The sequence below is a fragment of the Crotalus tigris genome, unplaced genomic scaffold (genome assembly GCF_016545835.1).
Source record: "Crotalus tigris isolate CLP2741 ecotype Arizona unplaced genomic scaffold, ASM1654583v1 scf7180000017753.6788120, whole genome shotgun sequence".
Lineage (NCBI taxonomy): Eukaryota > Metazoa > Chordata > Lepidosauria > Squamata > Viperidae > Crotalus > Crotalus tigris.
In genome coordinates this window covers 5,991,656-6,019,071 of record NW_024096615.1, presented here as the reverse complement: position 1 = coordinate 6,019,071, position 27,416 = coordinate 5,991,656, and the positions used below count along the sequence as shown (strand labels likewise).

The 27,416-nt window shown below is 42.3% G+C and overlaps 1 protein-coding gene across 3 annotated transcripts in view; it reads right to left on the bottom strand.

Annotated features, from left to right (window-relative positions):
* Positions 1-4,466: 4,466 nt before the first annotated feature.
* The window catches only part of DLG5 (discs large MAGUK scaffold protein 5), an 88,727-nt gene continuing 65,777 nt past the window's right edge, over positions 4,467-27,416 (bottom strand). For 2 of the 3 annotated variants that reach the window (XM_039340794.1, XM_039340797.1), the window contains 8 exons: positions 26,999-27,147; positions 26,589-26,759; positions 25,355-25,551; positions 23,245-23,388; positions 21,948-22,075; positions 19,149-19,258; positions 17,043-17,152; positions 12,080-13,829 (listed from right to left, as the gene is read on the bottom strand). In XM_039340794.1, coding sequence (XP_039196728.1) covers positions 13,726-13,829; positions 17,043-17,152; positions 19,149-19,258; positions 21,948-22,075; positions 23,245-23,388; positions 25,355-25,551; positions 26,589-26,759; positions 26,999-27,147 — 1,113 coding nt within the window. In that variant the 3' untranslated portion in view covers positions 12,080-13,725. Of the gene's footprint in view, positions 4,621-12,079; positions 13,830-17,042; positions 17,153-19,148; positions 19,259-21,947; positions 22,076-23,244; positions 23,389-25,354; positions 25,552-26,588; positions 26,760-26,998; positions 27,148-27,416 lie in introns of those variants that run through there. The other variant, XM_039340795.1, reaches the window with a different exon arrangement.

Genomic DNA, 27,416 nt, shown 5'->3' with positions numbered 1-27,416 from the left:
TGCAAGATCTTTTTTTTTCCCGTGAGAAGTTGAAATTGACTGAACCTTTTTTTTTTTTTTTTGCACACGCCTGTGGAGGCCTAAAGAGAAAAGGTTTTATAAAACCCAGCTGAAGGCCTAGGACTGGGGCGACAATGCGCGTGCCCACAGAGAGGGCTCTGAGTGCTGCCTCTGGCACCCGCGCCATAGGTTCGCCACTACTGATATATCCCATCCATTTTGCCTTTGCTGCCCATCCTTCCATTTTAATTTCTCAGTCTAACATCGTTGGCGAGGTTTTTCTTTTCCTCTGTTATTCCAAGTTTGTTCTTGCAGCTGTCATGATTTATTAAGAAATATGTTGACAGCTGCAAGAACAAACTTGGAATATATTTGTGGGTTAAGTTTCTGGAATCCTAGCTAATAAAAATATCTGCAGTTTCAGTTCAAACTTTTATTTTTAGGATTGCTTTTTTAATATTTTTATGAATTTCTTTCCAGTACTTTGTGCTGTGTGTGTGTATGTTTTTTTAAAAAAACATAATACCATATGTGATAAAATATTCCATCTTTGTTGAGGCATCTCCAACACTTGTTGTTATGAAGTATGCTTTGTCAGTTGTTGTTGATGGAATTATGTATCACCTGTAGAACATATCATTTTTCCTTTAAATTATAGCTTGGAATAAATTATATTGCAAATTATGTAATCAGTTATATTAAACAATTTAATAAATTTAATGAATAAAAGTAAATTATATTGGGGTGCCCCAAGGTTCTGTTTTAGGCCCAGTACTCTTCAATATTTTCATAAATGATCTAGATGGGGAAATAATTATGTTAACAGTGGGACAGAATCACGATCAATGAAGTATTAGTACCACTTTATAAAGCCTTAATAAGAAAGCACTTAGAATCCTACATCCAGTTTTGATCAACATATTATAAAAAAGATCTTGAGATTCTGGAAAGAATGCAGAGAAGAGCAACAAAGATAATCAGGATACTGGAGGCTAAAACATATGAAAAATGGTTGCAGGAATTGGGTATGTCTAGTTTAATGAAAAAAAAAGACTAGGGGTGACATGATAGCAGTCTTCCAATATCTCAGGGGTTGCCCCAAAGAAGAGGGAGTCAAACTATTCTCCAAAGCGCCTGAAGGCAGGACAAGAAGCAACGGATGGAAACTAATCAAGGAGAGAAGCAACCTAGAACTAAGGAGAAACTTCCTGATAGTTAGAACAATTAACCAGTGGAACAACCTGCCTCCAGAAGCAGTGAATGCTCCAGCACTTGAAGTTTTTAAGAAGAGATTGGACAGCCACTTGTCTGGAATGGTATAGGCCTAGAAGATCTCCAAGGTCCCTTCCAATTCTGTTATTCTATTCTATTCTATTCTGTTCTATTCTATTCTATTCTATTCTATTCTATTCTATTCTATTCTATTCTTTCCTATGCTTATGCTTATTCTTTCCTATTCTGTTCTATTCTATTCTATTCTATTCTATTCTATTCTATTCTATTCTATTCTATTCTATTCTATTCTATTCTTTCCTATGCTTATGCTTATTCTTTCCTATTCTTATTCTATTCTATTCTATTCTATTCTATTCTATTCTATTCTACATATTCTTATTTCTCTATTCTATTCTATTCTATTCTATTCTATTCTATTCTATTCCATTCCATTCCATTCTATTCTATTCTGTGAAGCAGTATATATTTCTAAGAGCTATTGCTATTGAACCACGCCATCAGAATTGAACTGTGGTCTGCATATCTCATTGTACAGATCTAGACTTCTTAACAAATGGCACGAAAGCCTTAAGGCAGCACATATTAATCCATCAATTTCTATTAGCATACAGAAGGTATTTTCACAGAATCGTTCCTTGCGTCAGTTTGGGGCCTGGATGGGTTCTAGTGCCTTTTCTTTTTTTTTAGTTTTAGGATTAGAATTCTTCCATATCGTCTAGCTTTTCCCAGGAAGGTGATTTGAAATAAATTACGATTCCATTTTTCTTTCTTTTCGCTGCTTTGTATTCTTCACCTAACTTCTTCTTCTTCTTCTTATACCAAACTGACACGCTCTTGTTTTATGTGAATTTCTTGCAAGCAAACAAACAATATCAGCGTCATGTCTCTGCCGCTTCTTGAAAACGGTCCTTCCTTTTCGTAGTCGATTTGTGTTTAATAAGATTCGTGTTACCTTATCTATTTTTGTTTTATTTCAGGTTAATGCTGAAAGGGACCTTAGGGGTCTTCTAGTCCAACCCCCTCCTCAAGCAGGAGACCCTAACCCTTCTGAACAAATGGCTGTCCCAATCTCTTCTTAAAAACCTCTATTTGTCCTAGTTAGAAAACACAGTTTATTTGATTAGAAAGGGGGGGGAGAGAGGAGACGTCGATTCAGCAACTTTTCGTGCCACCAGACAATTTTTCCTTCACAGGGGCAGATGCAGTAATTTAAGTAATTATTCTGAAGGCAAGGAAACATTCCCTTTATGCATCGGGGTGACTTCATTAGCCAATTTATTTAGCTCAGTCATCTAAAACATCAGTCCCTTTGGTTGGAAAAGGCATCTTGGAGTTCCATTCCGCTGTCAACAAATCATCCGAGGATGCTATTTCCAATTTTATGAAAATGTCAGCTTCTAATCAATTCAAAGAAACTCTAAAACTCCTAATAATTACCGCCAGGGTGAAAGCCGGACGTTTGAATGATTTAAAAATCACTCGGAGCAAGGCAATTGCATTAGCTTAGTATCGTGGTCTCTGAAAGTAGCAAAACCTGGCTGATTGTGTTAGAAGTTCGTAGTTCTTTAGGTGGCATGTAGGCTAAAGCGGGACACCATCATCGTAAATTAAACAGGTTTATATTTCCTCTCTTTTGTTTTAGAAGACTAACATGAATCACCCAAATATCTGCCTGAGGTTTAAGAGAAAATTACCATATTTTCCGGCGTATAAGGTGACTCGGTGTATAAGACGACCCCCAACTTCGGCGCTGAGTTGCATGCCTAGAAAGTCATCTTATACACCAGAAGCTACCGTAATTTCTGCCGTATAAGACGACTCGGCGTATAAGATGACCCCCCACTTCGGCGCCGATTTCAACATTTTAGAAAGTCGTCTTATACGCCGGAAAGTACAGTAAATGTTTTCGGTTAGGATGGGAAAGCGTCACAGCTTGTTGGATGGGATAACATTACACTTGACCAAAATTAATAATGTATTCACTCTCCTCCAGTGCTTTTTTTGTTATAGAACGCACTGGAACAGAGTTCCAGCACCATTTTTTCAATGGATTTTCCAAGTTTTAAAAGTAACTTTTGGAAATGTGATGTTTGGTCCACGTGGACTTGAATCGCCCTGTCGAATGTAGCAGGTTGGCGGTAAAAATCATTAAAAAGGTGCAGGCAGGCTGCTTATGTGTCAAGTCCGATGTATGCATACTTCATCTGCGCTGGTTGTGATGGCGCTGCTCGGCTTGTGGCACTGCTCAGCTTGTGATTGGTTGTGTGGTCGCGCACCGAGTGCTTACTCTGGGTGGCAACCATTATATTTCATTGCACAACTGACATGTTGGGTGTGTGTACAGTGATTGACTACGTGCGAAAGGTAAATAATTTCTTTATTTTTAAAAAATTATTGGTGAATTGAAAAATGTTTTTTTTATTTTTTAGTGTAAAATTTACTATGAACATTTGATTTACTATTTTTTAGTGTAAAATTTACTATGAAATTAGATTTATGTTAAGAACTGAATGTAATTTTTTAAATAAAAGATTAACAAGATGTGAGTTCCGGCACCTTTTTTCTTACAAAAAAAGCACTGCTCTCCTCTTATGAGGAAGACTGAGAGAAGCCCATACCCCCCCCCCCAAGACTTTAAGGAGTTTTTAGAAACACCACGTAAGGTAGATCAACAAGTCTACTTGGCGCTGGTCAACTCCAAAGGGAAGTTTGCCTGGATCCGACCTGATTACAAATTGGATGGTGAAGAGCCTAGATACTCAACCTTCTTCCCAAAATAGAAGTTCTTCTCCAACACACACACACACACACACACACACACACACACACACACACGGAGACTTAATCATTGTAGCGCTAATTAGCTGCAACATGAGAAGCTGCAAGGTGAGCTGATGAATGTCACCATGGCTAAAAATACGATAATGGTGGAATTTCAAAAAGACAACCCCGGCTGACTCGGCCGTGACATTTGCAATTGAACTGTAAAAAAGAGGAAAGGCCTGAAAAGATGGAAGGGCACATGTACGTAAACACGTTTAATGGAGTATAAAAAGAGCAAGATACTGGAATTGGGGGGTACATCTTAATTCCTACATTTCCCCCTTCCTTAATCCCGCTCTAGACATTTACAAAAGGATGCAATGATTCTCACTAGGCAATCGGGTCTTTAAAGGGCTTTGACTTAACTCAAGAGAGAATTACACAACAGCAAAAAGTGTGTCTTCCACGTCTTCCCAGCTGCAGTTTATTATATGCCAGTGCAAAGGCAGTTAACGTTTGCCTTGAGGAATTCTCCCCCGGACGGGCGATGTAATTTAGTGTGCTGTACATCTGCAGAAAGCATCCTTCATTCAACTTCTGAAGAGGGACTGCTGAAGAGGGCTGCAAAGCAGAAGAAAAATAAAACAACAACACGGTTGTCTCTCTTGATTTTAGAAATGGTGGGTGAAGAGGCTTCAAAGATACGTCCTTTGCACCTTCCATGTTTGTGCGTGTGTGTGTATAGGCAAGGCAAAATCTTGAGCCCTGCTTTAAGGGCGATCGAATGCAGCAAGTCACCGTGGGGCCCAGAAATGGACTGTTTTGAAACTGAAGACATTTAAGGGAATGAAAAGGAGAAGGAACTATTCCTTAAATGGCAAAGAGAGAGAGAGAGAGAGAGAGAGAGAGAGAGAGAGAGAGAAGAAGAAGAAGAAGAAGAAGAAGAAGAAGAAGAAGAAGAAGAAGAAGAAGAGGAAGAAGAAGAAGAAGAAGAAGAAGAGGAAGAAGAAGCTGCCACAGAGCTCAGCAAAATCAAAGTATGCCATTGTTAAAGTATGCTGGAAATTCACAAGATCACCAAAAACTGGCTGGAACTCAAGTTTATCTTCCTAAAGGTATGACTGTAAAAGGAAAGAATTCAGTGACAGAGTCTGTCATATTAGCTCATATTAGTCAGGAGGTTTTTCCATCACAAAGCACCAGTCAGGAGATGCACTGCAGAGAAGGACCAGAGTCTTGTTGCCTAGGCTTTGGACAACACTAAATTCTTTCCAGATACGTTTCTGCAGTTATAAATTTATGAGCGAGCCAAGAACCACAGAGAGATAGCCAGCTAAAAAAATGAATAGCGCCAACTTTATACTTTTCCCGGTCAAGAGAGAAATTATGGGGGAATGGAGGAGAAATCTTTTTTCGCCCTTCCGAAGCCCACTGAATTTCACAACACGTCCATGTAAAGCAGTGGTTCTCAACCTTTTTAATGTCGCGACCCTCAACCGGTCGTAAGTCGAGGACTGCTCAACTGGTGCAGCACCGTTTGCAGAATGGGACTTTTGGCGGGCTCAGCAGGGCAGAGACAGCCTGGACAATTCCTATTGGCTTTTGAAAGCCAATAGAATGAGACTCTATTCAAGAGAGTCTATTCTATTGGCTTTCAAAAGCCAATAGAATAAAAGGGAGTAGCACAGCTAAGGAAAAGGGTAAAAAAATGGCAGACTGCGTTGTTTGGCGACCCCTGTGAAATGGTCGTTCGACTCCAAATGGGGTCCCGACCCACAGGTGGAGAATCACTGATGTAAAGCTTATATTTTAAATCAATGGTTTTGTCTCCAGCTGTGGCCGGATCTATATGTTGGATGATTCACAGATCAAGACATAAAAAATAGCAACTTTTTCCTGTCTGTTTTTGTCCTTAAAAGCTAGAATTCAGAAGTAATAAGATGGAAGCTCAATTGCTTAACAGGTGTTAACAAATCTGCTTTTTTTTTTTTTTTGTATTAGCTAGCTTCTTTTAAAGCGAATATTTAGAGGACTCAAAAGGATTTTGCAGCCATCTAACGTTGCTTTGATCCGTCGTTGATCGGTCATCCAAGTCCTGGTTGTCCCAAAGGTGCTTTTTTCAGGAGGCAACTGAACTTTCCTGTTTTTCTTCGAAGACGTTTCGCTTCTCATCCAAGAAGCTCCTTCAGCTCTGACTGAATGGTGGAGGATGGAAGAAACGCCATCCTCCACCAATCCGTAAGAACTGAAGAAGCTCCTTGGATGAGAAGTGAAACGTCTTCAAGCGAAAACAAAGTCCAGTTGCCTTTTGGAAAAGCAGTTTGGGGACGTTGCTTGGATCCTATTTTTAAAGAGTTTGTAGGTCTCACTCCAAGCTAGCATTCACCTAGCACTCTTAGCCAGACCAGATAGAGAGGCCTACCGGTTAGATTCACGCAGGGTGATCTTGGATAGAATTTAACCGAATTGGAATCTTTTTGTGATTTTAAGCCACTTCTGAAACCCTTGGCTGAACTGCAGCCCATGTATTAACCCAGACAATGAATGATTTCAGAAGCTATACCAGATTTCATGCGTGAAGATGGGATTGGTTTATTTCCTCTGGGACACACGCTGGGGAAGCCCACGATAAAGCTCCTGTTTATTTATTTATATTTATATGAGGAAGATGAAGGCAGATTCATAGAAAAGCATGTTTTCTTTAGCATAAAGATAAGGAGATTGGGTTTTCTAAAGTCAAGCAATTGTCTTTCCCTGCCACAACTGACAGCTACGGTATACCACGGAATAAACTTTTTTTCCTACAGGAAGGAATATTTAAGGGGAAGGCTCTAGAAAGCTTGCTAGATTTCCCGGAAGATTCTAGAAAACTGCCAATTAAGCCATTCCTAGTGTAATGATAATGGCTAATATGAATGAGATAATGAAGGGCTTTGATCTGGCTTCATGATTTCCCCAGTGTAATAAAATATTAAAAGTCCAGGAGAGAGATCCTGCTCAGCGGCTTCTTCCTCAGCCAAGAAAGAAGAGAAGGGAAGGGAAGGTGAAGGAAGGAAGGGTAGAAGAGGTGAGGTGAAGGAAAACAAAGGAAAGGTGACTGAAGGAAGGGGAGGAGAGAAGGGAGGAGACGGGAGAGGAGAGGAAAGGTGAATGAAGGAAGGGGAGGGGAGGGGAGATGAAAGGAAAGGAAAAGAAAAGAAAGGTGAATAAAGGAAGGAGAGAAGAGAGAGGAAAGGGGAGAGAAGGGAGGGGAGGAAAGATGAAGGAAAGGAAAAGAAAGGTAAATGAAGGTAGGGGAGAAGAGGAGAGAGGGGATGGGAGGGGAGGACAGGGGAGAGGAGAGGAAAGGTGAAGGAGAGGAGAGGAGGAAGGAGGGAAAGGAGAGGAGAGGAGAGGAGAGAGAAGGGATGGGAGGGGAGGAGAGGAGAGGAGAGGAGAGGAAAGGAAAGGAAAAAGGAAAGGAAAGGAAAGGAAAAAAAGATTTCTGCCTCAACTAGTTGAAGATAAGTTTTAAACTGGTAATGACCCAGTAACTGACATTTTTAACTCAGAAGTGAAATCTTGTTAAAGGAATCTTTGAGGAAAGCTTGTTTTCGATGCTAGTGAGCTTGCAGGCATCAAAAACAGCTGGACTACGAATCCTCAGCATACAGACCAGAAGTAAGCTGAGATTTCCTCCAGGTACCGTCTAGTATTTTCAGTGCAGTAGAATAAAAGTAAATAACGTGACACCCTCAACGTTTTACTTTTGCAGACTTAGTGTATACCAGCCACTTCTATGCCAACAGACCTATCTAATCTGCAAACCCCAGAGTCAGGCGGCTTCATTTTGTTCTGTCTCAAGCACAAAAGCTAGAAGAGGTGTCCAACAGTTGGATGGAGTCTTTCCTTTGATTAACAATAGTTGGATGGAGTCTTTCCTTTGATTAAAGCCATTAATTTGGCCCTGTCAGCTCCCTCCGTTTTTTCAGCCATTCCTTCCATTGGAGGAATTAGTGTCCTCTTTCCACTTTTGCCACAGAGAGCATTCTCGCCGCTGTCAACATATATCACAAAGTTCCAGGTTTTTATTATACTTGCTTATTTTTCAAATTTCACCTTAATGGCCTTGCAGGTCAGGAGCAGAATTAGAGATTTCAGTAATGTAGGTTCCTCCTTCGAATATTTGAAAGCCACGATTCTGTGTTTCTCACCCTGGGGATAGCCAGCTCTATTATATGTCCCCGTAGCTGCCTATGATTGTGAAAACTGGACCTTAAAAAAGGCAAGACAGGAAGAAAGTGGACTTGTTTGAGCCGTGGTGTTGGAGAAGGTTCCTGCGTATTCCTTGGGCAGCAAAGAGGGCCAGCAAGCAAGTTCTGGAGCTCATAACACCAGACGTGTCACTGGAAAACAAAATCACGAAACTGTGTCTCAAAACTTGCCACGTTGTGTGCAGGGGAATTCACTGAAGAAGGGAATTATGTTGGGAAGATTAGTGGTAAAAGGAAACGAGGCCATCAAAGAACATGGTGGCTGGGTACAATCAAACACCCATAATAACAGAGTTGGGTGGGATCTTGAAGATCTTCTAGTCCAACCCGTTTAGGCAGGAAGCCCTCTACCATTTCAGACAAATAGTTGTCCAGTCTGTTCTTAAAAACAACTTCTGGAGGCATGCTGTTCCACTGTCAGAAAATTTCTTCTTAGTTCTAGATTGCTTCTCTCCTTGGTTAGAATAGAACTGGAAGGGATCTTGGAGGTCTTCTAGCCCAGCCCCCTGCTCAAGCAGGAGAACCTATACCATTTCAGACAAGTGACTGTCTAGTCTTAAAAACCTTGAGTGATGAAGCACCCACAACTTCTGAAGGCAACTTCCGTTCCACTGGTTAATTGTTCTCACTGTTCCTCCTTGGTTCCAGGTTGCTTCTCTCCTTGATTAGTTTCCGTCCGTTGCTTCTTGTCCTGCCTTCAGGCGCTTTGGAGAATAGCTTGACTCCCTCTTCTTAGTGGCAGCCCCTTTGATACTGGAAGACTGCTATCATGTCGCCCCTGGTCCTTCTCTTCATTAAACTAGACATATCCAATTCCAGCAACCTTTCCTTATATGTTTTAGCCTCCAGTCCCCTGATCCTCTTTGTTGCTCTTCTCTGCACTCTTTCTAGAGTCTCAACATCTTTTTTACATCGTGGTGACTAAAACTGGATGCAATAATTCAAGTGTGGTCTTACCAAGGCCTTGTAAAGTGGTATTAACACTTCATGGGATCTTGATTCTATCCCACACCAGTCAGGGCATAGAAATACTCAAAAGAAGTAGCGCAAAGAATCGCCAAGAGTTGGACACAACTGAATGGATAACATCACCATCATCATCGCCATCATTCCCCTCTCGGGCCTCAGAAGGCAATCCTTGCCATTTCCTCAAATTTTTAACATCGGTCACAGGACAAGGATCCCCATGACATTAACGTAATAACTCAAGGCTAGGAAATCACAACTGGGTGTCACTTGGACACTTTCATTTTTCTGCCTACACTTGAGCTCTTCATGCTGGGCCTTAGAAAGCCCTGCTACATTTTTTGTATCCAGCTGCCAGCTTCTAATTAAAGATGTGAGCATAGCCCACAGCTCCGTCAAAGCTGCTCCTGTCTTTATATTTTATCTGTTTTCTCCCCCACCCCCTTGCTCGTTAATTTTCCACTGAAATGTGTGATGGCTGCACTTCCTGCACACATTTAGCGATGCTTCACAGCCTCGGAACCTAATTGCTGTCATTAGAAAAGCTTTCCACAATGCAACCTAGTTTGGTCCCCACAATTTCCTTTTGGTTTCGGGCTGCTAGTTAAACCCTGGGATGCCCTTTCCTTTCCTTGGCACATTCTTGTTTCTCAAAACTTCTTGGGTGTCCAATCATAATTAAACCATTTGGTGCATTATAAGCAAGGGGGGGCTTCTCCCATCTGCAAGAAGAGAGGCTTAAGTAAGCTCCCCCCTCCAGCAAATATCTGTCAAGCTATGAAACCTTGTGTGTTTAGGACCACTGTAGTGCTTCTAGTTTGTCTACAGTACAGGGGAGGGAGAAAAGGAGAGAGTTTTGGATCCACAGGTGTTCCTTATCAACGTGCGATCCGAAGCCGTTGAAAAGTTGTTTTGGCGAACTGAAGTTTCTGATAACGTAACAATTACTGGAAGACATCTTGGACAATGTGACCTGAACTGTCGGAGAGTGGAGGGAAAGTTTCACTCTTTTAATTACCTTCTTCCTGCCATATTCTCAGAGCTAGTTTCCTTTCTATCTTACCGGTTTCCTAATGCCTAATAAAGTTTACGTTAGAGAACACAACGCCTCTGGTGTTTTGCTTCGTTGGGCTTCTCAGCCGGAACTTGACAATATCTCTGTTTGAGTCTCCTTGGCATTCATGCTTGGAAACTCCGTTCCATTCAGATGCCCTTCTCTGTAGAGTCTTCATGGTACAACCGTTGTCTTTATCATTGTTGCTGGCCATGACATGCATTCCTTCTGCTGAGGCGCCATGTTGTCAATTTGCCCATCATGTGGGATTCTTTTTGTTTTGGGTTGATGGAACTTTTGCTTTGTCCTCTCCTTCCCTGTTGCTGTCTGTACGATCATATCCAATCTTCATATTTTCATATTTTCATGCAGGCATCGGACTCCAATGGCACCAGACTTTAGGATTCTCCACCAAAGATCAAAAAACGCTTCTGAAGAACAATTACAGTCAAGCAGTCCTGCTTGATTTGTAGCTTCTCAACAGTAGCACACAGGATTGGATTTTAAAAAAGGTAGACCATAAAGACAACCGAGTCATCTTGCATCAAACTTATCCATTTGTAATAAATAGAAAAAGAATCCAGCCCAAATATAGAATAGAATAGCAGAGTTGGAAGGGACCTTGGAGGTCTTCTAGTCCAACCTACTGCTCAGGCAGGAAACTCTATAACATTTCAGACAAATGGTTCTCCACTCTCTTCTTAAAAACTTCCAGTGTTGGAGCATTCACAACATCTGGAGGCAGGTTGTTCCACTGGTTAATTGTCAGGAAATTTCTCCTTAGTTCCAGGTTGCTTCTCTCTTTGATTAGTTTCCATCAGTTGCTTCTGGTCCTGCCTTTTGGTGCTTTGGAGAATAGCTTGCCCCCCTCTTCTTTGGTGCAGCCCCTGAGATACTGGAAGACTGCTATCATGTCACCTCTTGTCCTTCTCATCATTAAACTAGACATACCCAATTCCTGCAACTATTCTTCGTATGTTTTAGCCTCCAGTCCCTTGATCATCTTTGTTGCTCTTCTCTGCACTCTTTCTAGAGTCTCAACTTCTTTTTTACATTGTAGTGACCAAAACTGGATGCAGCATTCCAAGTGAGGCCTTACCAAGTCCTTGTAAAGTGGTGTTAACACTTCACGTGATCTTGATTCCATCCCTCTGTTAATGCAGCCTAGAACTAAGTTGGCTTTTTATTTTTAAAGGAGGAAAGGCAGAACCTGTGGGTGGAGTCAAGAGAGGAATCAGCCTGGGGTTATTACATTTCCACACGTGATCAAAGTCTAAACCCTCTTGAATTCTGTTGAGTCTTATCTAGCACCAATTTAGTGCTGGCCATTAGTTGACTAGATTCTTCTGTACAGGCATGACCAATAAATCAGCTTAACTGGAGCTTACAATGTGTCGTCCTGATTTTTCCCGCCTGACATCAACTTATCTGGTCCTTTTTTTAAAACTCAGTTTTGTTGTTCTAAGATTCCTCGAAATTTAGGAAAATTATTTTTCCTACTTGAGCCAAGTAAGTATAAAGGAAAACATACCACATCAATTTTTCCTCATCTAAAAGAGATTCCAGAACTTTCTATTTTGTTTCCTCTGAAACAAATATTTTTTCTGCTTATTACATACTGTATGTTGTGAACCTTGTTTGTCATCTGTGTTGCGTTCACTTTATTCGGAGATTCGTGGCTATCTAAATCATTTAAACAAGCCGTTGTAATGGCGAGATGAGCAGCACATCAGTTTAATAAATGAATCGAAATAAAATGAAAAAAAAAACAGACTCGACTGTAAGCGGGCAACAAATTTTCATACCCTTCAAATTATAGAAATTGACCTTTATTTAACACAATACTTAAGTTTCTTTTATTTTTGTTTTGATATAAAGTGACATTTTTAGTACAGAAAATTTACGGTTGGAACAGTATTGGTTTCTTTCAGTCGTACCATCGTCCACCTGAAGCCTCTTTCCTTTGAAAAAAAAAAAATAGAACTGCTGTCCCTCAACGTATAAACAAAATTTTCACTCTGCATGTATTATAACCTTTCTACATTTTTTTTCCTTTCTCTGTGGTATTCAGTACTACAAAATAGTATCTGTAAAACAAAAGATATAATTTCTAACCAAGTGCTGCTTTTGAGTCATTGTGCAAGAAAAATCCCTTTTTTTTTAAAATTAATGCAAATAAAAAAAGGGAAAAAAATCTCAAAACTGGAAGGCAAGCCCACAGAACAAAAATCTATCTAATGAAATGTTAGGAACGTGTTAGCCACAAACGCGGCTCTAAACAAAATCTTTTAGCAATCAAGGTAGGGCATCGACAAAACACGACATGCAATTATTTTACGAAGGAAAAAATATAATAAAATGACGGGTGGGGGAGGAAAAAAAGTCCTATTTTTTAAAAATAAAAAAGGAAGAGAAGGGAGGGGGAAGCAATATACAGTGGAGATCGATACAGCCAGGAAATACAAATTCTAACAAATTTAAAAAAACAAAAGCGTACACATGTTGTTGTTGTTGTTGTTGTTATTTTTTCCCAACAGGGGTAAAACTATCAGTTATAGATCACACTAGAGAAGCTGTCAGGGTCCCCTAAAACTGAACTTGCTTCTAATTAAATAATAAAAAAAATCCCTATGGCTATTTTACTCCAAGGACCAACTTTCACCAATGTTGTGTAAACTATCTACACATGGTTAACATAAACAGCCTAGGCCTAACTTATAACCCCCCCTTTTTTATTTGTGGTTTGACACAAAGCCCAAACCCAATTCTTAAAGAGACAAGGAGCATACAGCATGAGATTTAAATACCAAAAAGTTATGCATAAAATAAACCAGTAACTTTGGACAAAGAACACTGGACGCACACACACGCACACACACACACACGCACACAGTGGCCTGACCCATTGGGGGGGGATTTCCTTTTCCCCATCAAGTACCTGTAGGGGAAGCCCACTCCTCAAAATTCATGCATGCAATCCTGGCCTAAAACGGCTGCACACTTCAAGAAAGAGAGTTCCTTCTCACACCGTTGTCATGGGGTGTGTGTGTGTGGAGGGGGAGGGGGGCAGCCGAGGAGAAGCTCAAAAAACGATTGCTTGTTGTTGTTGTTTAAAAAAATTCAAGTAAACACAAACCCAAAATATTGGGGAGAAGGGCAAAGGTTTTGTAAACGTAACCTAAACGATTCTTCTTCTTCTTTTTCTTTTTCTTGCAGCTTTGCAAAGTTTTTTTTTTTTTTCTGGAAAAAAAAAAAGAACTGGATTTGATCGTCCGTGGCGAGAGAAACATCGGAAGAATTCTGCTGTCAGCAACGGATCGCTTCCTTCCAAACACAAGTCGCCGATAACGTGGCGTGAGATGCTTTCCAACCTACCACACAGATAACCCCATCAGCCATTCACGTAGAATCTGTTGCAGTTACAGTATTTTATTTTTTTTCCACAGCGTCCATCTATTGGGGGCCAGCAGGAATCCACAGGACTTTGTTCTGCTCTTGATCCACGGTGGCCAAGATTTGAGTGCAAATGGCTGGAAGTGGTCCTCCTTGGACAATGCCTGGGGAAACAAGAATAGAATAGAGTAGAGTAGAGTAGAGTAGAGTAGAGTAGAGTAGAGTACAGTAGAGTAGAGTAGAGTGAAGTGGAGTGGAGTGGAATGGAATAGAACAGAACAGAGTAGAGTAGAGTAGAATAGAATGTAGAGTGGAATATAAAATAAGATGGAGTGGAGTGGAGTGGAGTAGAGTAGAGTAGAATAGAACGTAGAGTGGAATATAGAGTAGAGTAGAATAGAATGTAGAGTGGAATATAGAATAAGATGGAGTGGAGTGGAGTGGAGTGGAGTAGAGTAGAGTAGAATAGAACGTAGAGTGGAATGTAGAGTAGAGTAGAGTAGAGTAGAGTAGAGTAGAGTAGAGTAGAGTAGAGTAGAGTAGAGTAGAATAGAGTAGAGTAGAGTAGAGTAGAGTAGAGTGGAATATAGAATAGGATGGGATGGGATGGAATGGAATAGTCCTGCAAGTTTGAGGGTATTATTTTTTCTTTTCTTTTGTTCAATAGGCTGAGGAGAAGTGCCACTCAAGAGATGAAGAACTGGCTGGTAGGTTTATGGAGATTCTTCGTCATCCAGATCCTGATTGTCTCAAAGGTGTTTTTTTCAGGAAGCAACTGGACTTCCTTGTTTTTCTTTGAAGACGTTTCGCTTCTCCTCCAAGAAGCTTCTTCAGCTCTGACTGCAGGGTGGGGAATGGAAGGATTTATACTCCTTGCAGACAGCCAGTCATTTGCATCCTTTTAGAGAGTTGTTGAGGCCACTTGGAGGTTTTTCTGTGTCTTCAGCATCACCTGAATGGTACAAATGGGTGTGGAGCCTTCTTGGAACAACACAATCCTTTCAGCAGCTCCGAGAAGGCTCCACACCCATTTGCACCACTCAGGTGACGCTGAGGACACAGACAAACCTCCAAGTGGCCTCAAGGACTCTCTAAAAGGATGCAAATGACCAGCTGTCTGCAAGGAGTATAAATCCTTCCCTTCCCCATCATCCAGTCAAAGCTGAAGAAGCTTCTGGGATGAGAAGCGAAACGTTTTCAAAGAAAAACAAGAAAAGTCCAATTGCCTCTTGAAAAAGCATCTTTGGGACATCTTTATTTTATAGTTTTCATATGATCATAAGGCTAATCAATCGGCAAACTACCTATACAGAAGCAGCACTCAAAGCGCAGATTTGCTGTCCACTCCCTTCAAAGGAATGAATCAGCTAAAATCGGATCGGGCGAGAAGATCTTATGCAACCCTTTAATTCCGCGTATGTGTGTTCTTAACACAGCATCATATTCTCAGCACCTCATCAGCAGCCTCCTATAACAGCCACTCTGACTCCTGGGTTTTTAATAGAACATTTTCTAAGCATCCCCCCGCGACCTTATTTTTAAAGTCCTCCGAATGGCTTAATTAGCTTTCCCAGTGATGAAAACATGGCAGGAGAAAAAGTAGGCAGGCAAATTAAATGGGAAAAAGAGATAAATTGTGGATGGCCAAATTTAAACAAATAATTAGCACACAAGCAAAATAAAAACAATTATTATTGTTATTATTATCATCATCATTATTGTTATTATCATTATTGTTGTTGTTCTTGTTGTTATTGCAGCGGCATGACAAAGTAGCAACCCTGGTGCATTGGCAGATCTGCAAGAAATAGCATTTGCCTGCAAGCAAGAACTGGTGAGACCATAAAATAGAGAAAGTCATAGACAATGAAAATGTTAAATTGCTCTGGGCCTTTTAGAATTCAAACAGACAAAGCAGCTGCCACATAACACCCCAGATTTAACAACTGTCGATAAGAAAGACAAAAAATGTCTGGATAGTGGACGTGGCAGTGCCTGGAGACAGCAGAATAGAGGAGAAAGAATTGGAGAAGATAACAAAAGACTTACAAATAGAAATAGAAAGATTGTGGCAAAAGCACGCAAGGGTAGTACCAATAGTAATAGGCGCCTTGGGTGCAATCCCAAAACAACTGGAGCACCACTTGAACACCATTGGCATTGACAAATTCGCTATTGGTCAATTGCAAAAGGCGGCCTTACTAGGAACTGCTTCCATCCTGCAACAATATCTGTAATACCATTAATCATCCACATCTGCCTATCCCAGGTCTTTGGTAAGGACTGGATAGGTAGACAAAAATGCCAAATCCAGTCCGAGCATTTGGCTGACTGTGCAATGAATAACAACAACTACCAAATTCCACAATGAAGACTCCCTAAGACAGTGGTTCTCAACCTGTGGGTTGGGACCCCATTTGGGGTCAAACGATCATTTCACGGGGGTCGCCAAACAACGCAGTCCGTCATTTTTCCCCCTTTTCCTTAGCTGTGCTACTCCCTTTTATTCTATTGGCTTTTGAAAGCCAATAGAATAGACTCTCTTGAATAGAGTCTAATTCTATTGGCTTTCAAAAGCCAATAGGAATTGTCCAGGCTGTCTCTGCCCTGCTGAGCCCGCCAAAAGTCCCATTCTGCAAACGGTGCTGCACCAGTTGAGTAGTCCTCGACTTACAACCGGTTGAGTAGCCCTTGACTTACGACCAGTTGGGGGTCACGGCATTAAAAAGGTTGAGAACCGCTGCCCTAAGAGAACTTTTTTTCTTCTTCTCACTGAGCTCTTCCTGGGAGCTATTTTGAGCAACCGCGAGTGAGAAAATTTGCACATTAAATTTAAATAGGGCTAGAAGGATGCGGTTACAGAAAAGCAAAACCCTTAATTTAGCAGGGGAGGGAGGAAGGGAAGAATAGAACAGGGAGGACGGGTGTAGCAACAACACACCGTTGATCGATATACAGGGTATAATATAGTAAAATTATAATAAAATCAAATACATCAGCAGCTCCCTTAACCGAAATATGTTTATCTGATGTCATTTTGGACAGGCGTCTGTTGCACAAAGAGACACCCGGGAAAAGTTAAGGAAACATTTTAGGTAGGCTATTTCCAAAAGCAATCCTTATTATTATTTTTTTTTAAGCACCTTTAAGACAGCTATGGCCTGGGTGACTGAGAATCTCCATTGAGATGAATATACCCAAAGCTGCTACACGGGAGAGGAGGGGTTGGTCTTTCCTGCTGATGTCACTGTACATTTTCAACGGGGAGTGATGAAATGAGGGCAGCTCCTTGGAAAGGCTCCAGTCCCTACCACCAAAGGGGGGGGGGAGAGAATATCCTGCTTCGTTCGGTAGCGTCTGTTTTCATAAATACCAACCTGTGAAATACTTGCTATATTCCTGTTCTATCTTCTGAGCCGTCTCAAACTGTTCTTTGGAATGTTTCTGTGTCACCTTGTCTTTCAAGAAGACAGGATCTTTTTGCTCCCTGGAAGACACAAATAGACGTAGGTATCAATCTCTTATCTTATTAAATGCTTGTGTTTCTTCTGGGGATCCAGGGAAGACCAAAGGGATTTATAGCAAAAGCTGACAGGAGGATGTGAGAGGAGAGCGCCATCTAGTGCCCACGGAAGGAACAGCAAAACTTTCACCAATCAAAATCTCCAAAGCAATCTCTGCTCTCAATAGAATAGAATAGAATAGAACAGAATATAGAATAGAATAGAGTAGAGTAGCGTAGAATAATAAAGTAGAGTAGAGTATATAATAACAGAATAGAATAGAATAGAATAGAATATATAGAGTAGAGTAGAGTAGAGTAGAGTAGAGTAGAATAGAATAGGAGAATATATTGAATAGAATATAGAATATATAGAACAGTGATTCTCAACCTTTTTAATGTCGCGACCCCCCAACCGGTCGTAAGCCGAGGACTACTCAACCGGTCGTAAGTCGAGGACTACTCAACTGGTGCAGCACCCTTTGCAGAATGGGACTTTTGGCGGGCTCAGCAGGGCAGAGACAGCCTGGACAATTCCTATTGGCTTTTGAAAGCCAATAGAATTAGACTCTATTCAAGAGAGTCTATTCTATTGGCTTTCAAAAGCCAATAGAATAAAAGGGAGTAGCACAGCTAAGGAAAAGGGGGGAAAAAATGGCGGACTGCGTTGTTTGGCGACCCCCGTGAAATGGTCGTTCGACCCCAAATGGGGTCCCGACCCACAGGTTGAGAACCACTGATATAGAAAGAGTATAATAGAGTAGAGTAGAGTAGAATATCTTTATTGTCATTGTGTATTCCACAACAAAATTAACTGCTGTCAACAGTGCATACTACACACAAGTAAAAACCACAATAGCCCACAAACCCACAGCCACACTCCGCCAAGAATTATCCAGAACCAAAGGCAAGCTACGGAAGGATTTTCAGTAAAGGATTATTACTCTTGATAATATCACGTCCCAGGACTTTTTCTGGAAATGCCAACTGGACAGTTGACATTAAACCAGCTCTGGACACCTGGAATTGACTGGCTCAGCGCCTTCTAAGAATTTTGAGGTTGACGTCAAAAAGGATGGCCATGGATCAGCTCGGAGGTCTTTCTGAAGGACTAAGAACTGGAAATATTTGCCATTGGAAGTGTTCTCTTTTACCACCATTTCATATCGCCATCATCTTTTTCGTTCACCTCTTATAAATGCTAAAGCAATGGAATTTTTGGTTTGATTTCTCCTTCCTCTTTTTGAAACTCTTCTCTGGTGTCCATGGATGGGAGAAGACCAAGACATTCCCATGGCTGTAGCCTTGACTGAGAATTTGCAAAAATGTCTCCCCAAAGACAACAGCAACCCGCTTACACGTTGTGCTCCCAACTCTCACATGGATACACCCATGGCGTTGGACAAAGTCAAGCTCAAGGCTTTATTAGTTGCGAAGCCGTGTCCGACCCATCATGACCCCATGGACAATGTTCCTCCAGGCCTTCCTGTCCTCTGCCATCTTCTGGAGTCCATTTAAGCTCACGCCTGCTGCTTCAGTGACTTCATCCAGGCTCCTCATTCTCTGTTGTCCCCTTCTTCTGTTGCCCTCAATCTTTCCCAGAATTAGGCTCTTCTCCAGTGAGAAGACCCTTATTCTTTATGGGCAATGCTTTATCTTTATTTATGTCAAGAATTACATGTCCAAATGGGCATCTGAAATCTCTCCCATTCTGGCAAATATTTGTGACTGATCAGGCTTGTTTCTTATTACATGTTGTAGACAACGAACATGAATGCTCAGCTTAATTCAGTTGCCTTCCAGTGCAGCTAACCAGAGGGAATTGTTAGGAACAACCCCACACACTGCACATGAATGCAAACCTTAAATCGTTTTTTTTTTTAAAAAAAAAAAAAAAAAACAACAACTCAGGATTGGTTAGGAGAAGGAGAAAGATACCCCTCCCCTGTCCAAACTCTATGACTCCATACTTCACACTTACTTGATCTGCTTGGCATTTTTGTAGCGAACGAAGATGACTATTGGGTAGATGTGAATGCTGTGCAGCCGCTCAATGGCGTGAGGTGCGATGTCCAGGAGGCAGTGACAGTCCTAAGGAAGGAAGAAGACAGACCTGCGGTTGGCTATTCAAAACACTGTGATGATGTTCATTCAACAGTTCTTAACAAGGAATTCTGCAAGACTGATCAGTATAATTAGTCCTATATTGTAGCAGAGGGTTGACACAACAGGAGCTCGCCTTTTGGTCTCACGTAAATCCAAAACCAAGCTATCTACCTCTACCTCTCCTCTCCCCCCCCTTTCCCTCTCCTTTCTCTGTTCTCTCCCTCCCCTCCCACTTCCTCCCCTCTCCTCTCCTCTCCTTTCCTCTCTCCTCTCCTTTCCCCTCCACTCTTTTTTGTCACCCCCCTCCTTTCCCTCTCCTCCACTCCTCTCCCTTCCTCTTCTCTCCTCTCCTCTTTCCCTCTCCTTTCTCTGTCCTCTCCCTCCCCTCCTCTCCCACTTCCTCCCCTCTCCTCTCCCCTCCTCTCCTTTCCCCTCCACTCTTTTTTGTCACCCCCCTCCTTTCCCTCTCCTCCTCTCCTCTCCTCTCTCCTCCACTCCTCTCCCTTCCTCCTCTCCTCTCCCTTTCCCTCTCCTTTCTCTGTCCTCTCCCTCCCCTCCTCTCCCACTTCCTCCCCTCTCCTCTCCTTTCCTCTCTCCTCTCCTTTCCCCTCCACTCTGTCACCCCTCTCCTTTCCCTCTCCCCTCTCCTCCACTCCTCTCCCTTCCTCTTCCTCTCCTCTCCCCTCCCTTTCCCTCTTTCTGTCCTCTCCCTCCCCTCCTCTCCCACTTTCTCCCCTCTCCTCTCCCCTCCTCTCCTTTCCTCTCTCCTCTCCTTTCCCCTCCACTCTTTTTTGTCACCCCTTCTCTCTCCCCTCTCCTCTTCCTCTCCTCTCCCCTCCCTTTCTCCTTTCTCTGTCCTCTCCCTCCCCTCCTCTCCCACTTCCTCTCCCCTCCTTTCCTCTCTCTCCTCCTCTCCTTTCTCCTCCACTTTTTTGTCACCCCCCTCCTTTCCCTCTCCCCTCTCCTCTCTCCCTTTCTCTTCCTCTCCTCTCCCCTTTCCCTCTCCTTTCTCTGTCCTCTCCCTCCCCTCCTCTCCCACTTCCTCCCCTCTCCTCTCCCCTCCTCTCCTTTCCCCTCCACTCTTTTTTGTCACCCCCTCTCCTTTCCCTTTCCTCCTCTCCTCTCTCCCTTCCTCTTCCTATCCTCTCCACTCCTCTCTTCTTTGCTTTCCTACTCCTGGACCCCAGAACTTAACCTAAAGAGACAGATTCACCAATAACCTAAGTTTGTGCTTGGACCACCTCTGAACTGATGTAGCCATTCCATCAAGACAGAACATAAAACGCAGAACAAAAGACTTGGAAGGGACCTTGGAAATCCTCTAGTTCAACCTTCTGTTCTAGCAGGAACCCGTTATCATTCCGGGAAAAATGGCTGTCCAGTCTTTTCTTGAGCCGTGGTAGCACAGTGGTTAGAATGTGGTACTGCCGGCTACTTCTGCTGACTGCCGGTTGTCTGCAGTTCAGCAGTTTGATTCTCGCTGGCTCAAGGTTGACTCTGCCTTCCATCCTTCTCAGGTTGGTAAAATGAAGACCCAGATTGTTGTGGGGCAATAGGCTGACTCTCTAAACTGCTTAGAGAGGGCTGTAAAGCACTGTGAAATGGTATATAAGTCTAGGTATTATTGCTAGGAAGGAAGGAAGGAAGGAAGGAAGGAAGGAAGGAAGGAAGGAAGGAAGGAAGGGAGGGAGGGAGGGAGGGTGGGCCGTGGTAGCGGAGTGGTTAGAATACAGTATTACAGCCTAATTCTGCCTATTGCCAGCAGTTCGATCCTGACCAACTCAGTTGACTCAGCCTTCCATCCTTCCGAGGTCAGTAAAACGAGGACCCAGATTGTTGGGGGCAACAGGCTGACTCTTAAACCGCTTAGAAAGGGCTATAAAGCATCATGAAGCGGTCTATAAATATAAGTGCTATTGCTATTGCTACTGAATTCTTGAAGATATTTATCTCTCTTATTTTGTTCTGCGCACATTACCTATTTAATACAAGTGGTTTTTCTTTAAAAAAATCTGAGTTTTGATTCATGTAGAACTGATCGGCTTGACTTCTTAGCCTCTACGTTGCTCTAACAATAGAAATGAATCTGTTGGTACCACACAGAGCTCAAGTATCCTCTGGTGAGGGCTGTTTCCAGTTGAACATGTTGTGCAAGCAAAAGTCAACGACCACATCAATGGTTTGCTTTCACAAACTGAAGCCACAATTCTCCGGTGGTTAGCACAATTAGAGAACGAAAATGCACGGGCTGCGGTTTCCTGCCTTGTGCCTTGCCCAAGTCTATAACTATTTTTATAGATGTGAAGTCAACAAGTTCTAAAATAAGGAAGGATAATAAATCAGCCAAGAAGCAATCAAATATACCATTGTTCCTTGGTTCTTCTGCAAGGCTGGCTGATTGTGGCTTGTTCAAGAAGCCATGATTAAAACCAGCAGAGCTTTAGTCCAATGTGTCTGTTTTTAAACACCAACATTTTGACATAGCTGAGAAGGAACTGCTTTTGTCAGATTGCTAGAAGCTTCCGATCCCATCCTATTTCAAAACGTTTGGGACAATTTTTCCAGTCTCTTATTTGAGAAGCCAACAGGGTTAAACCACCTGAAAAATCTACAATTGTGTTCCTTTTTTTTTTTTTTCCTATCAAGAGGATAAGACTGGAGGAAAGAAAAGCACCTTCTCGGTTATCTCCTTTATGGAAGCGACGGTTGTCACGTCAAAATGTCCACTCCTCCGTTTATAATCTATGAACAGACAGTCTTTCACGCCCCGTTCAATGGCTTGTTGTGAAGCTTTCATCACCTCTGTTTGGAAAACAAAAAAAACAAACATCGGTTTGTTCAGTTTTAGCCAAAATAGGTGGATCTTACGGAAACACATGGGGTTTTTTTTCTGACCCAGGTTTCATGGGTGCAATTATTGGGTGGCCTAGATCTGGAAAAAGACTGTCTGAGATCATCAAGGAATTCATCCTGCATCTGCAAACTTGTTTCTTCCCTTTTAAAGATTCTGTAATCACTGTCATCGGAGTGGAGTTGGGGCAACTGAATGGAGCTGAGTATTTACTGACCAGATGCCCTTCCTGATGCCTATGTGAAGCTCACAGCAGACGTTTTCTCTTTGCGCCCTAGAAGAGAGAAACATCTGCTGCTACCTTGGTTCGAACTCAACCACCTCCTGATTGTGAAGCGAGAGCACGACTTCCAGGCCACCACACGCTACTCTTTCATAGGAAAACAGTCCCCAGAGTGAAATGCCCTATTGTTGCACGGGCAGACTAGGTTTCCAAAACCTGAACCCTGGAGGAGGCTGGCTTCCCACCTGTTTCCTTTTGTGCCTTGCCCAAGTCTGTAACTATTTTTTTGATAGACGAAGTCAACAATTTCAGAGGGACAGGAATTAAGAGCAAAAGAGGAGAATGCAAAAGCGAATGGAGAAAACAGGTCACGCTGAAGAATCTTTTCTATTTTATTTCAGAAGCTCCAGAAAGTCCTTCAAGAGATGACTAAGTAGTCAACCCTGAAGAAGGACCAGCTGCTAGGACGGATGTCCACTCATTTTTTTTTTCGCTTCCTAGTTTGAAGGTTCAGATAATGGGACATCCAGCAAACCATAAATAGAAGCAGCTGGCATCCAAGTCACATAAACAGGTATTAATTGCTTGAATGGAAGTACTTTTCGAATATTTTAGGAAGCTCCTTCCATAAACAGATGTTATGTGGAGGTGCAAAGGAGACCAGGACCATCATTAAGTTACAGAAGATAGATTCAAGCTTATACACAAGAATCTGATCAATTAAAGTTCAGCACTAAATTGCTGCGCAATGGAATTCAATAGGAACTAAACTTGGATTGTTTGTGGCAATGTAAAGTCTCTGTGCTTATGACACATTTAACTCTGGTCCCCAACTCTGCCTGCTCTTCTCCTACATCATCTTTCTTAGGAGAGACCCCCCCCAAACAATGGACCTACCAAGGGGACATCTGCAAAATTTCTCTGGTGATTCTTTGACCAACATATCTTTCACAGCATCAAGTAACGGCCCAAGGATAAGCACCGGTCTAGGAGATGTGCAGTCTACCTTTTGGACTCGTTGATATGCCAGGCTGACAGCATCTGCAAAGAAAGAAGACCCCGCTTGCATTTTGTCCTGTGTTTCTCCTAGTCGTGTCACACTCAAAAGCAACACAACAGGAAAAACAACAACTCGTTCTGAGGTCCTCTTCCCAGAAGGTGGATCTCAAGTCTGTTTTGTGCCAAGTCTGGGTCAGGTGCCCAATCCACCCACTGTTCTACCCACTCAAGAAACTGCTCATACAGCAAAAAAACACACACAAACACAAATGGCTATGAGGAAATGAATAGCGAAGGATGGGCTGCACCTCAACAAGACCTGGGGAAAATGACTGGCTCAACTCATTAGAAGGATTTTAAACTCAAAAAGGGGGGTGAGGGTAACCAATCTCTAAGACTTAATTCCAAGCACAAACTCCAGGACAACCAATCAAACAATGAGACAGAAAGTGATGGGATGGAAGAAAAACTCAGACGTAACATAGGAGACATAGGAAGCATAACTAGGGTCAACCATAAAAGACTCAAATGCCTAGACACAACAAATGCTCATAGTTTAGGGAACAAACAGGGTGAACTTGAAGTACTAATACATGAAGGTAATTATTATATAGTTCAAATTACCAAAACATGGTGGGAAGAAGGGCCTTCTCTTTCAAGGTCCTGTGCTTTGTCTTTCTAATTCACCAAGTACACAAAGGAAGCAGACTGGAAGTTGTGTTTGTGTGTTGACTGATCTCTCTTGAAGAACATCATGGAACCACAAACTGGGAAGACTTAACATTCATCTTACTGGCAGCATTTGCTATAAACACAGTGACTAGGAAGTCTGACATCAATAACCTGGTTTGACCTCTGAGCTTGGCAATTTGGTTGCAAACATTTCGACACCATTCGAGATGGCGGCGTCCATGAGCTTTGAATTGTGCTCATCTGTCAAAGCACTGGCCTTTAAATACCTTTTTAGCACCCGAACAAACAACACTAATGCTAATTTGCATCACACAGGTGGTACTTAACACCAAAGACTATGTCCCAGCAACAACAACCAGTCAATCAAGCAGTCTGAAATCAGCCTACGCCTCAGAAATATCCAAACAAATAACATTCGTACCAATTTGCATCACATAAAAAGGTATTTAAAGGCCAGTGCTCTGACAGACGAGCACAATTCAAAGCACACTGACGATGTCCCCCCTGAATGGTGACGAAACATTTGGAACCAAATTGCCAAGCTCGGAGATCAACCCAACAGCCCAAATACCAACCTGAGCTACTAATACTCAAACAGATTTCAATCAATAAGAAAACTGAAGACTACCAGGGAGACTTAAGCTACTGTCCTACTTTGAATCCAAAACACACAAGTGTTTGGTGTCCTCTTTCCACTACAGTCCTGCTCGATCTGGAACGAGAGCAAAGCATCCCTTTCAAACTTCGTTGCACAAAGCCGTGTATTCTTAGCATGAAACAAAGCTCTTGTATCGCCTTACTTCACCCGATTTCCCTTCTCCCTTCTCCCTCTGCGTATGCAATCCACAGAACCTGAGCAGAAAAATCTCTTTCGGCATTCGCAAGAGTCGGAGATTAAAAGCAACCATCGGGCGAGGCCAAATGCCTTGCGGAAGTGAAACGAATCCTGTTATTTCTAAGACACCAAGTACTTTCTTCGCTAAGGCAAATTTAAGCTGTTTCGCAGAGACTACGGCATACGGAAGCAACTGAACGTGTTAGGAAAAGTGCAAAAAGTAAGATCGCTTGTAGGAAATTCACTAGGATAAAGGGTTATGGCCCACACAAATCTGTTATTTAAAAAGTTAACTTCTTTTTAAGAACGAAATTCAGTTATGGGCCCCTACAACTGGACAGCTTAAAAAGCCCCTCCAGAACTGTAGCTATGCGTTTTCGATTGTGCAGCCTCCTTCTGCGTTTGCAGCACACAAAGCTTGAGTAGACAAGTCCTACGAATGGTTCTGCCCTGCTTTAATTGAACGCAACGGTCACTTGCCATCCAGGAAAGGAATGGAGTCGTTGCTGATGGTGTCGAGGGCCAGCAGATCTTTGCCGTCTTTGGACCCGCTGCGCTTGTGTTTGTGTTTCCTTCTGAAGAAGGACCTGCGAGCCGCAGCGGACGAGGTCTTTGAGGAACTGTTCTCATCTTTGGCCTCGGACATGCTGTGCCTCCGGTAGAATTCCTGCTCCATTCTGCAAGGAAAGGGTTGGGGGAAGAATCAGGCAGCTGGAGGAAGAAAGGCCACCGAGAAAATTCCTCAAGAAAAAAGTTGGTTGTAAGAGAAAGGTAGTCCCTGGCTTACAGCCACAACTGAGCTCAAGGTTTATTTTCCAAAGGGGGGACATTGGTTAAGTGACGTTTATGACGTCACTTTATGACGGTCCTAGTGTCCTTTTGTGACTTTCCGACAAGCAAAGTCACTGGGGAAGCTGGATTCATTTGGCAACCGTGACAACCGTCACTTAACAAATGTCTCAGTGAGGAAAATAAAATGTTGGCCTCCGTTGTAGCCGTTATGTCGATGACTGACTACCTGTCGATTTTTCTCTTCTACTTGAGTACATTTTCATCCAGACAGGAACAAATGCAGCACACTCTATCTAATTCTGCAACAATTCCTGTTTGTTTGTGGCATCCTCGATCTAGCTAATTCCCGAAATCATAAAAAAAGGCCCAGTTGCAGAACTGCCATGGGTGGGTCCCCAAGGAAAGATCTGAGGTGGCACGGAGAGCAAAAAGGATAAATTTGGCAGCCTAGAATAAGACAAGCTGGTAGCCGATTTCAATGCCACGAAGTCGGTCTTTTAATTGAAGCCATGTGACCGCTTCACCCCTCCTTCTCAAAATTCCTGATCTTTGAAAAAAAACAACAAAACATTAATTTAGTGGATTAAAGAAGGACGGCGTCCCAACCTCAGGATCCAAATTAAACTCAGATGCCACAGCCGTGGAGAGAACGTGCCACAACATGATTAGGGGAGATGCTGGTTTGGCTTTTAGTCTGAGATCAGAACACAAAGTCCGTTCCATTTTTAGGTGGGGAGAAATTGCCAATGCCACCAGCGTGACTGGCTTCCACCTCTTTCTCCCAGCCGTGGTGGGAAACTGGAGATGGCCCGTCCCAATCAAGTCATGAAGCCTAGAAGGCTTGGATTTATTTTTACTTCCTTCAAATAGCTTTATTCGGGCAACGCCTTAAATCCCATTGAAATCGCCAGGGTGCAATTACATGTATTTGCTGGGGATCTGTCCTCTTTCCAGCTTCTGAGCGTTTTCATCCAGCTGCCAAGCCATCCAACAGCCGAAGTTCCCTTGGGGCAGAGTGTCATCAACGTACAAAATGTCATCTTTTTTGAAACTCAAGTCCTGCTTGACTTCTGCTAGTCGGTCATAGAGGGCCCTGTGAGGAGAGGGAGACAGATGACCATATGCATTTTGGTTTAATCATCTCAAATATTTAATATTATTTTAAGTCGGTCCTTAAGTCACCTTCCTGTTATAGCACAAAGTTCTTTACATGTGGCCAATATTCCTATGAAGCTGTTGTAGTAACGTGGCTGAGTTTTCTGCACTAAACCAGGAATAAAAGCTTGTGTGCATAAACAGCTGATGAAAACACTAGACAAAATGTTTAAGTACCTGACATAGAAACCATCTCCAGGTAAATCTTTGATTCTGTTGAATTCTTCAATTCTGTACTGAGCTTTTATTCTGATAGTGTCACCCGGTTTGAGCATTTCAAGGTAAGCTTCCTCAGCTGTTTTATTTCGCATGTCAACGGATCCGTACTGTTAAAAAGACACAAAACAATAAAACAGGGCCACGTGTTTAAGGGTTGCTGATGAACTTCATTATCAGCCAAAATTGGTAATTAACACTAACCTTTTCAGATGATCTAAAACAGTGTTTCTCAACCTTGACAATTTTAAGGCATGTGGACTTCAACTCCCAGAATTCCACAGCCAGCATTGCTGGCTGTGGAATTCTGGGAGTTGAAGTCCACATGCCTTAAAATTGTCAAGGCTGAGAAACACTGATCTAAAATGTCACCAAGTCT